At 52.5% G+C, this 12909-nt stretch overlaps 4 protein-coding genes across 4 annotated transcripts; all 4 read left to right on the plus strand.

The window, feature by feature from the left end:
- Nucleotides 1-993: 993 nt before the first annotated feature.
- M438DRAFT_374034 (alpha-actinin-2) lies at nucleotides 994-3133 on the plus strand (the record flags this gene model as incomplete). The annotated part of the gene is made up of 5 exons (XM_029908469.1): nucleotides 994-1052; nucleotides 1118-1184; nucleotides 1238-1590; nucleotides 1650-2892; nucleotides 2945-3133. 5 exons carry the CDS (start codon nucleotides 994-996, stop codon nucleotides 3131-3133), a joined length of 1911 nt encoding a protein of 636 aa, XP_029760917.1.
- A 1350-nt stretch (nucleotides 3134-4483) lies between these two features.
- On the plus strand, nucleotides 4484-6985 carry M438DRAFT_374035 (serine/threonine protein kinase; the record flags this gene model as incomplete). Its single annotated transcript, XM_029908470.1, has 2 exons — nucleotides 4484-6418; nucleotides 6473-6985. The coding sequence occupies 2 exons, from the start codon at nucleotides 4484-4486 to the stop codon at nucleotides 6983-6985; spliced, it is 2448 nt and encodes an 815-aa protein (XP_029760918.1).
- Nucleotides 6986-7829: 844 nt separating this feature from the next.
- Nucleotides 7830-10017, plus strand: M438DRAFT_295530 (eukaryotic translation initiation factor 3 subunit D; the record flags this gene model as incomplete). The annotated part of the gene is made up of 3 exons (XM_029901881.1): nucleotides 7830-8034; nucleotides 8097-9339; nucleotides 9403-10017. 3 exons carry the CDS (start codon nucleotides 7830-7832, stop codon nucleotides 9677-9679), a joined length of 1725 nt encoding a protein of 574 aa, XP_029760919.1. The 3' UTR covers nucleotides 9680-10017.
- Nucleotides 10018-10071: 54 nt separating this feature from the next.
- Nucleotides 10072-12271, plus strand: M438DRAFT_317530 (uncharacterized protein; the record flags this gene model as incomplete). Its single annotated transcript, XM_029902746.1, has 2 exons — nucleotides 10072-10221; nucleotides 10276-12271. The coding sequence occupies 2 exons, from the start codon at nucleotides 10072-10074 to the stop codon at nucleotides 12178-12180; spliced, it is 2055 nt and encodes a 684-aa protein (XP_029760920.1). The 3' UTR covers nucleotides 12181-12271.
- Nucleotides 12272-12909: the final 638 nt, after the last annotated feature.

Genomic DNA, 12909 nt, shown 5'->3' on the forward strand with positions numbered 1-12909 from the left:
TGCGCTTTTTTCTTTTTTTCACGTTTATGATCACACGGCCGTCTACGAACAAGAATATTCAAAAGTCATATGGACATGATTTTGCTGGTTTTTAGCGGATACCCAACCCAAAGCGCGGAGCAGCATGGGGGTGTTTGATTTTTGGATAGTCAGGAGAGGGTATATGCATACAGAAGATGCAAATACCAATTACTTTGTCACAACCTGATTCTTCCCTTGTAACGTGACGTGTGAGCCGGTCGTGTTTTCAGCTGAGCAAAGTTGCCATGTAGAGATCGGCGTAGCAACCAGCTTGCCTCTGCTTTGTTCCGTGGTTTGCTGTCAGGCTGCGAAACTTTACCGGGCATTGAGTATTGTAGGCCACCACATGGCACTGGCCACATGAAACCAGACACGCGAAGGAGGAGCAAAAGTCTGAGTTTCTTGTTCCATACTTTGTGACAATGTCAGACGCGTAGCAATCATTCTACGGGCTTGATGAATTCGGGTCAGGGTGCAGAGTTTGACAAGCAGGACTTGGTCGTGGTTTGGCATGGAGCAAGCTTGTCTCACAGAATCACAATACCGAGGCAAGTCACAGAACAGAATGAAACAATATAGGCAAGCGACGCGTAAGCTGTAGATTAATTCGGGCAGTGTATAGAAAGGAGAAGAAAATTGGTAAGAGTAAGATTAAAATACTAGAATCAATGGTCGAGAAGAAATGAGGTGCCGGCTTGCCTGCCCCTCTTGAATTGTGGAGAGGCATTGGGCCTTAAGGCTTTCGGGTTTATTTACCTTTAACCTTACGAGGGGTCTTGTTTCCTCACTTGCATCTCACCGCTTTCGACGACTCTGCATACATAGCACTCTGGACCGAGACATAATATTGAGCGCAGGATTATACCTCTCTTTGGATAGAGGACGTGTCGCGAAGAGCATATCTAGCGTCTCCCGGCTTGTTAACCGCCGGCGGGTGTTGATTCAGTCCCCTTGCGACAGGGCGCGCCAGCCATGGCTGTGCTGCTGGAACAGAGCTGGGTGAAGGTGCAGGAGAAGACGTTCGGTAAATGGTATCAATAAGCCAACCTCTGCGCGACCGATATGGGCAGAGAGCTGACTGAGGATTGCGACACAGGCTCAACAGCAAGCTCCAGGTCCGCAATGTGCAGATCAAGGACCTGGTCACTGACCTCTCCGATGGCGTGAGTCTTGTGTACCTCAAACAAACAGGCTCCAATCTGACCGCCGTATACAGGTCATGCTCATCCACCTCCTTGAAATCCTATCCCAAGAATCACTAGGCCGCTACGCATCCCGCCCGAAACTGCGAGTTCAACGATTCGAGAACGTCAACAGAGCGCTGGACTTTATCAAGGGCCGGCGCATCCAACTAACGAACATCGGCGCAGAAGACATTGTCGACGGCAATCGGAAGATCATCCTCGGTCTCATCTGGACTCTTATTCTCCGCTTCACCATCAGCGACATCAACGAGGAGGGCTTGAGCGCAAAAGAAGGTCTACTGTTGTGGTGTCAAAGAAAGACGGCATGCTACGACGAGGTCGAGGTCCGAGACTTCTCGTCAAGCTGGAATGACGGTCTCGCTTTGTATGTGAACCCCTGCCGACAAAGCATCCCCTGAAACAATACTAACCACCACCTTTCAGCTGTGCACTACTCGATATCCACCGTCCCGACCTCATCGACTATGACAAGCTCGACAAGAAGGACCATCGTGGAAACATGCAATTGGCCTTCGACATTGCTTCCAAGGAAATCGGCATCCCGGACCTGCTCGACGTCGACGACGTTTGCGACGTTGCGAAGCCTGACGAGCGTTCGCTCATGACATACATTGCCTACTGGTTCCACGCCTTTTCCGCCATGGAACGTGTCGAGAATGCAGGAAGACGTGTTGAGAAGTTCGTCTCCAACATGCAAGGAGCCTGGGAGATGCAGAACAGCTTTGAGCGCCGTATGAGGGAGCTCCTTCGCCAGATTTCCGACCAGCAGAAACAATGGAAGGAGGCCACTTTCGAGGGCTCCTACACCGATGCCAAGATGCAGAGTTCCGAGTTCATGGGATACAAGCGGAACCAAAAGAGAAAGTGGGTTGCTGAGAAGAGTGACTTGGTCGGTCTATTGGGCAATATCAAGACGAAACTCAGCACATACCGCTTGCGGCCATATGAACCACCACCGGAGCTCAGTCTCGCTGCACTGGAGGCGGCTTGGGCTGGATTGATGCAAGCCGAAAAGGAGAGGAGTAGGGTCATCAACGAGACGATCCGCGACATCAAGAACACCCTCCGAAGAACCTTTGCCGACAAGGCCAACGACTTTGCCCTCGCTCTACACACACTAAGCGTGAGCATCTCAGGACTCGAAGGCGAAGTCGAAGACCAACGAGAGCACATTACCAAAATCTCGGAATCAGTACCACCCCTCGACGAATATCTTACAATCATAGGACGCTTGGATGAACAATGCGAGGAGGCCAATATTGAGGAGAATGACTTTACAACATATACATACGACGAGCTCGTCTACGAATTGGGCCTGGTCAAATCGAGTGTGCAGAAAAAGCTAGCCTTCTTGGAAAACCAGATGGTGGCGCGCAGCATGACCAACCTCACGCCCATCCAGTTGGAAGAGTTTGAATCCGTCTTTAGACATTTCGATCGCGGTGGCAGCAACTCTTTGCAGGAACTTGAATTCTCGGCGGCGCTTGCTAGTTTGGGACTCGTGTATGATGAGGATGAGATGCATGAGCGATTCCTGGAGGTCAGCAATGGTCCTGGTGGAACCGTTAGCTTCGAGCAATTCATTCGCTTCATGGTTGAAGTGACTGAAGATCAGTACACGGCGGAGCAAGTGTTTGAGAGTTTCCGTGAGGTCGCAGATGGCAAGGTACGTGACTTGTGTCGACATCATGGAGGTGATTGACTAACATACTCGACAGCCCTATGTCACCGAACTCGATCTCAGACACTCACTCATTCCGGATGAACTCATCGAAGACTTGGTCAAGACGATGCCCCAACACAGCGGCCCAGACCTGCAAGAAGACCGCGATCTGGAAAAGTACGACTACATCACATTCATGCAAAAGTACATGGGCGGCGCAAAACCCGACGCCAATGGCGAGTAAGAGCGTCAGTGCAGATGAAAAGATGCAAACGCAGGATCGTGACTTGCACACAAACACACACATTTCCTGCAAAGAAGACGATCATACACACAAATGCATAACCAGCGAAAGGAGTTTTCTCACAGGGGAAAGCTTTTTCGAAAGAGATATTGATTTGCATAGCGGCAGGCTTTGGTTTGAGTCTGCATGATACAAAAGGCGAGCGAGAAATTCTACTGTATATTCTATTTCAAAAGCCATGACTTCTGCTCTGAAAGTGAGATGTCAAAAGAGATGCACAAATGTTTTCCCATCACACACAAGCAATGGAATAAAGTGAAGAGGGATGTGCCGGGCTACGGGATGGGCGGAGTTTAAGCTTTGGCGTGGAACAGAGAGTGGGTGTTTCACATGCGACTTGATATGCCTTGATATAGGGCATTATCACCATAATAAGCTTGGCTTGTGTTTCATAGAGAAGGAAATCATTCCAAGTAAAGAGGTAGGCTGGCCGGATTAAGAAGGACAAAGAAAAGCAGGGCATTTGTCAAGGAAAGCAGGAGGGGTTGCTCGTAAGGCGGCGATGCATGGGAAAGCCACTGCGGGAAAGGGTTGGCCGTTCAGGGGCCGTTCGTGTGACGTTGTTTGGACGGAGCATGGCAGAATGGATGTATGACTTTTCATTGTAGGAGATAGTAATCACCATGAGTGAGTAAAATAAATGTCAAGATGTTTGGACAGAGAATGAGATGAACATTCCATGGCAGAAGTAGGCAGAAAGTGAAGAGGAGCCAGATATGCATGTCGAGGCCGTCGCGCGACAAAGGCGGTGAGGCACGAGTGCACGGACGTTTTTGTCGCTGGGACGAAACAGCAGTCAAGGCATGGCGGCTTGCTGTGAGAGACTCAGACAGCCCCTCGATCTTTTTCACAATCTCTCCAACCGTCGTCGACTCCCTCGTTTATCTCAACGTCTGCAGGCAGAGCCAAAAACCTGTTGTTTGTCCACCGTCCTTGCAAAGAAGTCGCTGGACGAGACAGTTGTTTGCGCACTTTCATCATCGCTGCCAGCACAGGGGCCAACTCGTCGCCGAACCATCTCCGCACCTGCAACTCAAGACACGCCCAAACACAACGTTACACGACACCACCACGACAAGTTCGCGCATTTCAACAGCCCACCACGTCTGGTCAACGGCTGCCGATCTAAGTCTTGCGCCACGTCCGAAGAAAAAAGACGAGTCCAGGACTGAAGCGCTTGCTTATACCGACACACAATGTCGCAGCCACACGGGTATGTCTAGAGATCGTGAGAGATCGCTGCACACAATGCTCACACACAGGTGCAGAATCTACTCAGAGGGCTCCTTCATGAACCCAGGACCTGCCCCTCGTCCTCCCACCGATCGTCCTCGTCTAGCTCTCACCCCCAACGTTAACAATGTCGCCGGCAACATGAGCCAATTGAGTCTGCAATCGCCTGGCCTCGGAAGCTCCACATCTTCTCTCCAACGATCTATGACCGATTTTGGCTCGTCTCGCAATGAATCCTCGGCCGTCAAGTCTGGCTGGGCTAAAGTCAAGGAGGAGGGCGGTTTCATGAAGGGTGTCTTCTGGTCTGAGAAGTTCCTCGTCCTCAGAGAGAAAGCCCTCGACTTCCAGAAGAGCGACACCACTCCCAAAATCTCCTTCTCCATTCCTCTCAAGGATGTCTTGAACATTACCAGATCTGAGACCATCCCATACTCGTTCGAGTTGACTCGAGGCACACCCGGCAATGAGAAGATGGTCATTTGCAAGTTCGAGACCGACAACGACGTCTACGGCTGGATTGATGTCATTTACAACAAGAGTCCCACCATGGGCGGTGTCAGCCACCCCACTTCGTTCGCCCACCGTATCCACGTCGGCTTCGATCCTGTTACTGGCGGCTTCGTCGGCCTGCCTGTAGAATGGCAGAAGCTGCTTAACAGTTCGGCTCTCACTCAGGACGACATGGCTAAGAACCCCCAGGCTGTTGTTGAGGCTCTCGAATTCTACACAAGCAAGCTCCAGAAGAGAGCAGACGACCCCAAGCAATATCCCAGCCTGACTCCCACCCCTCCGATTGACGCTCACGGCAACAGACAGTTGGGCCATGGCAATGGCATCGCTCCTCCCCGTCCTCAACCTCCTGCCCAATACACCAGAAAGGAGAGCTACAGCTCTACCCGCAATGTCTCGCCTGCTGGTTCTCAGCCCTCCCTTTCGCGCACTAACACCGCGCCTCAGTACGACCCCCGCATCGAGGACGAGCGCAGACGCAAGGAAGACGAGAGACGTAGAATGCTCGAGAAGCAGCGCGCATACGAGGATGCTCAGCGCAGAGAGGCACAAGAGCTGGCAGACTATAACGCTAGTCTGCCCAAGCACAAGCTGCCCCTGGCTCAGCAAGAAATTGGCGGTGGCGGCTACGCCAGCGATCGCGATGCCAGCCCTGCATCCAGATACAACCCCTCCAGACCCGCTCCTCCTGCTCCTTCTTCATCAGGCCAGAAGGTCAACCCCGTCCGCCAATTGACCGCCCAGCGCCAGGCACCCACAGCACCTTCCGCCAACGGCTCATCTTCCATTCCCAGACCCAGCCCCTCTTCTCAGAGACAACAGTCGCCCAGCGACTCGAGAAAGCCCAGCGGCCAAGCAGGCATTGCTGGTGTTCACATGCCCTCCGGTTCGTCGCAGCAGAGAGAGCATTCTCCCGCCGCTCCCAAACCGCTCAATGTCGCAGCCAAGCAGCCTACCGGCGCTCCCATGGACCCTATCAAGAAGGCCGAAATGGCACTTACTGCCGCCCCACCCAAGAAGGAGGAGCCCAGAAAGGATGTACGCATGTCAAGCATGACTGATGCTCAGGTTATGGAGAAGCTGCGCGAGGTCGTCTCCAAGGAGCGTCCTTTGGACTCCTACAACAAGCAAAAGAAGATTGGTCAGGGCGCTTCTGGTTCCGTCTACGTTGCTCGCATTCGTGAATCTGCCACTTCGCCCACTGCCCGCCAGCAATTGCGTGAGAACGGGCCTAGAGCTCAAGTCGCTATCAAGCAGATGGATCTCCGCAACCAGCCCCGCAAGGAGTTGATTGTCAACGAAATCATTGTCATGAAGGACAGCAAGCACCCCAACATTGTCAACTTCCTCGACGCCTTCTTGCAAGAAGAGAGCAACGAGCTCTGGGTTGTCATGGAATTCATGGAGGGTGGTGCGCTTACCGATGTCATTGACAACAACCCTAGCATCTCGGAACCACAGATCGCCACTATCTGCCACGAAGTAAGTTTTGAGCCTTCGAACAGCATCGGAACCACAAGCTAACAAACATCCCAGACTTGCAAGGGTCTTATCCACCTTCACCAACAGAACATCATTCACCGTGATATCAAGTCAGACAACGTCTTGCTTAGCTCGCGAGGCAATGTCAAGATCACCGACTTTGGTTTCTGTGCCAAGTTGACCGAGCAACGCAGCAAGCGTGCCACCATGGTCGGCACCCCATACTGGATGGCACCCGAAGTCGTCAAGCAGAAGGAGTACGGCAGCAAGGTCGATATCTGGTCCTTGGGTATCATGGCCATCGAGATGATCGAGTCGGAGCCTCCATACCTTAACGAGGAGCCCTTGAAGGCACTGTACCTGATCGCCACCAACGGCACACCACGCCTGAAGAAGCCCGAGGCTCTTAGCAAGGAGTTGAAGAGCTTCTTGAGCGTCTGCTTGTGTGTTGATGTCAAGTCTCGTGCTACTGCCGAGGAGCTTGGTAGACACGACTTCCTCAAGACTGGATGCAACCCCAACATGCTCGCCGAGCTGCTGAGATTTAGAAAGCAGAGCGGCCACTGAGCGTGACGATTCGCATCAAACTTTGCATATACTCATGATACCCTAGCGCTGGCTTTTGCTTATATCGATACCACGACCGCTCGACTGCTCGACACCAATCGTCAGTGCGTACACTTGTGGAACCGTCAACCAAGCGAGATGGCGCTTCGCAAGCACAAAAGAAAAAACACCACAAATGATTTGGGGATATGAACAGCCATATGGAAAGCTAGCAAACGACGACCATGATGATGACGAAGAGGAGGGAGATCTTTCATGTTTGCCTTACATCCGCATCATCAAAAAGGTATCTCTTATTCTGTCTCTCGCAACATGAAGCGAGGAGCGAAGAGACGGCTGCTTTACACCATTTTCTTTCTACACTTCTTTAGCGGGACGTTTGGATGCATGATGAAAAGGGCCAAATGTTTCGCTGTCTTTTTTTCTTTTTTCTCTGGGGTTGCTTTTTCTTTACCTCTTTTCTCAGAATAGGTGATGGACGGATGAGAAGTCGAGAGAGAGGGAAAGTGCATGTAGCTGAGGCTGGGCTCGTACAATGGAGGACTCCATCTTAATCAGCCGGCGTTTGCAGGGAATGCTTTGGACAGGCATGGAGTCGAAAAGAGAGTTGTTTTTCGGGCTTTCAGCGCAGTTCTTTCACGCATTCAATTCACATTTTCCAAATTTCAAAAACTTGTTCGCCTGATAGATTGATCGACTCAAGAAGTGAGAGTGCAAGAGCTCGCTCAAGGGTAGCCGAAAGGCGCCAAGATTTCGACGCCCACCGAAGTTTGCGCGGGATGTCGACGCCGACGACTTTTTCCCCAAAGGTTGTCGATTCCCTAGCAGATCAATCATAACCAAAATGGACTCTATTTTTGGTCTCGTACAGGCGCTGCCTGCTACCGACTCATGGGGCCCTCCGGTCACCACCGACACTCTTCGCGACGGTCTCCCCTACGCCCCCTTCTCCAAGGGCGACAAGCTTGGCCGCATGGCCGACTGGACCACTGAGGGCAAGGACCGTGAAGGCAGAGGAGGCAGACAACAATACGGTCGCAACTTCAGAGGTGAGGGGAATTCAAAGCCAGAAGCGCAGAAAGAGGCAGCGAGATTGACAAGCTATAAACAGACCAACCCTACGGCGCCGGCGCAGGACTCCAGACCGCTCTCAACATCGAAGGTATTGGCGAGGAAGCCAGTTTCTCCATTGTCGACAACTCGCGCACTGCTGCTCGCCGCACTTTCGGCCGTGGCGGTGGTACCGTCTTCCGTGGACGTGGTGGTGCTCGTGGTGGCGCTGCTCAGCGCGGTGGCCGTGGTGGCACTTTCCAGCGCGTTGGTGGTGGCAGACCCGGACAACAACAATACGACAACCGTGGTGCACAGCGTGGAGGCCGTGGTGGCCGCAGAGGAGGCTGGAAGGACTGGGACAAGCCGCAACGCACTCGTGAGGCTTCGGTCCAGCCTCGCGATACCTGGAAGTTGCTCGAGGAGATTGACTTCAACCGTCTGATCAAGCTGAACCTGGACACTGGAGAGGGCGAGGATGTCGAAGACTACGGATTCCTTTACTACTACGACCGCCAGTTCGACAAGCAGCCCGGAGCACCCACCTCTTTCCGCAAGCTCAACGTTGTCGAGCGCGCCGCCTACAATGTCACCACCTCTCACGACCCCATCATCCAGGATCTGGCCCAGAAGGACGCCGCTTCCATCTTCACCACCAGCGATATCTTGTCCATGTTGATGTGCGCTCCCCGCTCCGTCTACTCATGGGACTTGATCATCACCAGACAAGGAAACAAGGTCTTCATCGACAAGCGCGAGGGCAGCAACGTCGACCGTGTCACTGTCAACGAGAACGCCGCCGATGCACCCCTCGAGACCTCCGAGGGCACCAAGGACATCATCAACAATGTTGGCGCCCTCATGGAGGAGGCCACCCACATCAACCACGTCTTCCCCATCCAGACCGTCACCGAGAGCCAAACGTCCAAGCGCGACATGGCCAACGAGCACCCCTTCTACAACCCCGAGGAGGAGACCGACCCCCCTGCCTCCAAGGCCTACAAGTACCGCAAGTTCGACCTTTCGCTCGAGGCCGACGAGCAGCCGCTACACATCATCGTCCGTACCGAGCTCGATGCCGTTGTCAAGAACGCCATCTCCGGCGAGGACCAATACCTCATCATCAAGGCTCTCAACGAGTTTGACAACAAGGCTATTGGCAGCGGTGGTGCCCTTGACTGGCGCACCAAGTTGGCTTCTCAGCGTGGTGCCGTTGTTGCTACCGAGATGAAGAACAACAGCTGCAAGCTTGCCCGCTGGGCCACCCAGGCCATTCTCGCAAAGGCCGACCAGATGAAGATTGGGTGAGTTTTTGAGAATTTACAATCATCACAAGCGCAAAGCAAAGTGCTAACATATACTTCTAGTTTCGTCTCGCGTGTCAACCCCAAGACTGCCAACGACCACGTCATCCTCGGTGTCCTCGGCTACAAGCCCCGCGAGTTCGCCGCCCAGATGAACTTGAACCTGAACAACGGCTGGGCCATTGTCCGCACTTTCGTCGACATGGTCATGTCGCAAGAGGAGCAAGAGGCCAAGTTCGTCCTTGTCAAGGACCCCAACAAGCCTACCATCCGTCTCTACAACGTCCCTCGCGACACCTTCGAGGAGGAAGAGGAGATGGCCGGCATCGACGAGGAGTAAGCGTTTCTGTCATTTTCTTTACGAGGATGATATTTGGAGGGAAATGGACATGTGCTCCCGGGATAGAAAGGGGCATGGAGCCATTGTTGTGGAAAGTACAGAAAAAGCGAATGTTATCTTTTTACGACATGAATACTTTTTTTACTCTTTTATTTCTCTTGGACAGTTTGAGATGTGTCCATAGTGATATTCTTGGTAGAGCTACGTTTCAAAGGAGATGATTATTGGAACAAAGAGGGTGATACTGGCTGGAAGCGGTGGTCGGTGAGATGGCTTGGCAGTCGCAACGGTCGTCATCGTTCATGTGAAAGCAGCAATAATTCCACGTCCCACTTTCCATCTTTCTTGTATTGTTCTGTCCACACCATCGACATACGCATTCCTAGGACAAGATGGTGTTTCAAAGCCACGGACCGGTTTCTTTCACAAAGACGACGCTGTCGTACCCGGTGTATACAGCAGAGTTCGACCCTTACAACCGTGGCTTCCTCGTGGTAGGCGGCGGTGGTGGTCAGGGCCGCAATGGCGTCGCAAACAAGATTGTAAGCTACACTCGATGCCTCAGCAGTCGCGCGAATAGGATTAACATATTGCAGACTCTTCTGGACACGAGCAAACGCGCAACTCTGGACACGGCGGCTGAGATCGAGCTCTCGAGCGACGAAGACAATGTCATCTCCCTGGGGACGCTGGCTTCTAAGGACGGTCTCATCACTCTAGCTGGTATCAACTCGTCGGAAGAGGATCAGAAGGCTGGCATGAACGAACACCTACGCACTTTCGAGATCAAGTACCCACAGAAGAAGCAGCCCTCGGATGAGAAGCAAAACATCGGGACTATTGTGGAAAAGCCGGATGGATCAATCTCGTTCGTTGGCAAGGCTGGTCTCTTCAAACCAGCTACTGGACCCAGACCAGAGACATACCAACGTCTGCTCAGACTCTCGCCTACATACAAGCGCGACTCGCCTAACAAGCGCATCGGAGCTGTCGCGACAGGACTGGCCAAACAATCCGAGATTGTCGTATTCGATGCCACAAAGACTCCTACAACCCAAGCAGATGTAATTGCACGTATCCCCATGCGTAACAATGATGAGGCTGCCGATCTGGACATTACTGAAATCGAGACGAATACCTTTTCCATCACCTGGGCCACTGATTACGATGTCTACGAGCAAACCGTCATGTACAACTTCGACACCAAGAAGGCAACATTCTCTCCTGCAAACCCGCGAAAGGTCTACTCGATGCCTCTTCGCGAAGATTCTAGCAAGCCTGCTCGCCCGAAGTACCGCGCTATCAGATGGTTGGGCCCTGAGGATGTCCTGCTCCTGAGCAACTTGCCTGGTCGTACTGGTGCCGAATTGAGCATTGTCCACTTCTACCCATCTGGTCCGGCATTGAAGGTCAAGCAGAAGGTCTTGCCTGGTCATGTCAAGCAGGCCGTTGGTCTTGATGTCTGCAGCTTGGATGCTGATAAGGATGGCAACAAGCAAGTCGTCGTTGCCATCGCCAGCCACGACATCTCAATCCCCGTCTACACTATCGACTACAAGTCTGCAACCCACACCTTTGGCAAGTTCAAACGCTTCACTACCCTCCGCGACGTACATCCCCAAACCATAACCTGTCTCCGCTTCTCTCCCTTCCACAGTCCCGTTCGCGGCCCTGCACCTGAACTGGATAGAAAAGGCAACCAGATTCCTGCTAAGAACCCTGTTCATCCTGGCCCTCAATACATTAAATTGTGCAGCACCAGTATCGGCAACACTGTCGTCGTTGATACTTTCGCTCTTCTCCCCTCTCAACCTGCAGATCGTCTGAGTCGTTATGTGCTCCTGCACCCTTCAGATGAAGTCCGCCAACGCACTACCTATGGAATCCTCATCGGATTCGCCGTCCTCGTATTTGCAATCCTCTTGCAATCACTATACTCTTCCGACCCCTTCGCTCCCAGTTTTGCAGACATTATCCCGCTGCCAGCGTCTTGGCAACGTACACTCAACCACCCTGCTTCCATTGCCGACAGCATGGGTAGAAAGGGCTGGGAACCCATCGCCGACGCCGCATCTTCCGTCTCTTCAGTCGTTCCTGACGCTGCATCCTCCGCCTCCTCAGCCGGCTCCTCAGCAGCTTCCGCCGTCCGCTCAGCCGCCGCAGCACCCAGTGCCAAAATCGCCGATCTCCTCGACATGCACTTCGCCCTTCCCGGCGGCAGCGCCTCCGAAGAAGACAAAGCGGTAATCATCCGCGATAACGGTGAAGGTAAAGCTTTGGCCGTTTCCATGGGTGACGCGGAAGCGTATAAAAAGCAAGACGAGAGGGCACAACATTGGCATGAATTGAGCGAGCAGCAAAAGGAAACTTGGAGGAAGAGATTGGTTGATGCGGGACATTGGACTGTGGAGGAGGGGGAAACGATTTTGAAGGGGGTCGTGTTTAGTAGTTGGGCGGGATTTGTGGGGAGGGTTGCTGGTGAGGTTATCAGGGAGTTATAGGATTAAACCGCTGAGAGGGTGACGGAAGGATGGCGATGATGGAGTGATGAGTTGTGGAGGGGGCTTGGATTGGATTGTTGAATGTGCGAGGTTGTAGGTTTATTGGATATTCCTAATCGTAGTTCAACCCCTATGCTTGCGTTTTGTTTTGACATCAACGCTAGGCTTCCAGAGGCACAACCACCAACATCAGGTCCCTTGAAGTATAGCTCCACTAGAAAATCTCCTTCATACGAGCGATTAAACTAATGCAACACCACCGCATCAAACACTTAGTATCTGACTCGGGACCGCCTTATCTTCCACCGGATCCCGAGCTCTCGACTACCATTTTCCATCATGCTATCATTCAAACACCCCTCCGTGACCTCGAGTCGATTGCGGAGATGACACGTCTTTGACGGAAGCATACACTGACGCCATTGTCGTCTTTGGTGTGCTCCTTCCCTTCGAGGCTAGCTGCTTAGAAAGGTGAAGGGATGCAGATGCAGCACACGCGTCATATAGAAGATGCCGGATCTGGTTTTCAGGCTCGGGAAGTCCATGAGTTGATTGAAAGAGGAAGGAGGGTTTTGCGAAAGAGATTATATAGTCGGAACTTAGCTGTGGGATGGACGTTGATGTGGAAGTGGAGAGATGGTATGTTTTTTGCAATGAATGAGCGGATTAGACTTGTTCATCTCCTCTACTATGTCATGATGGCGAAAGGGTTTGTTAAAAGGCACGGTG

Source organism: Aureobasidium pullulans, assembly GCF_000721785.1.
Source record: "Aureobasidium pullulans EXF-150 unplaced genomic scaffold scaffold_8, whole genome shotgun sequence".
In the NCBI taxonomy this organism is placed as follows: domain Eukaryota; kingdom Fungi; phylum Ascomycota; class Dothideomycetes; order Dothideales; family Saccotheciaceae; genus Aureobasidium; species Aureobasidium pullulans.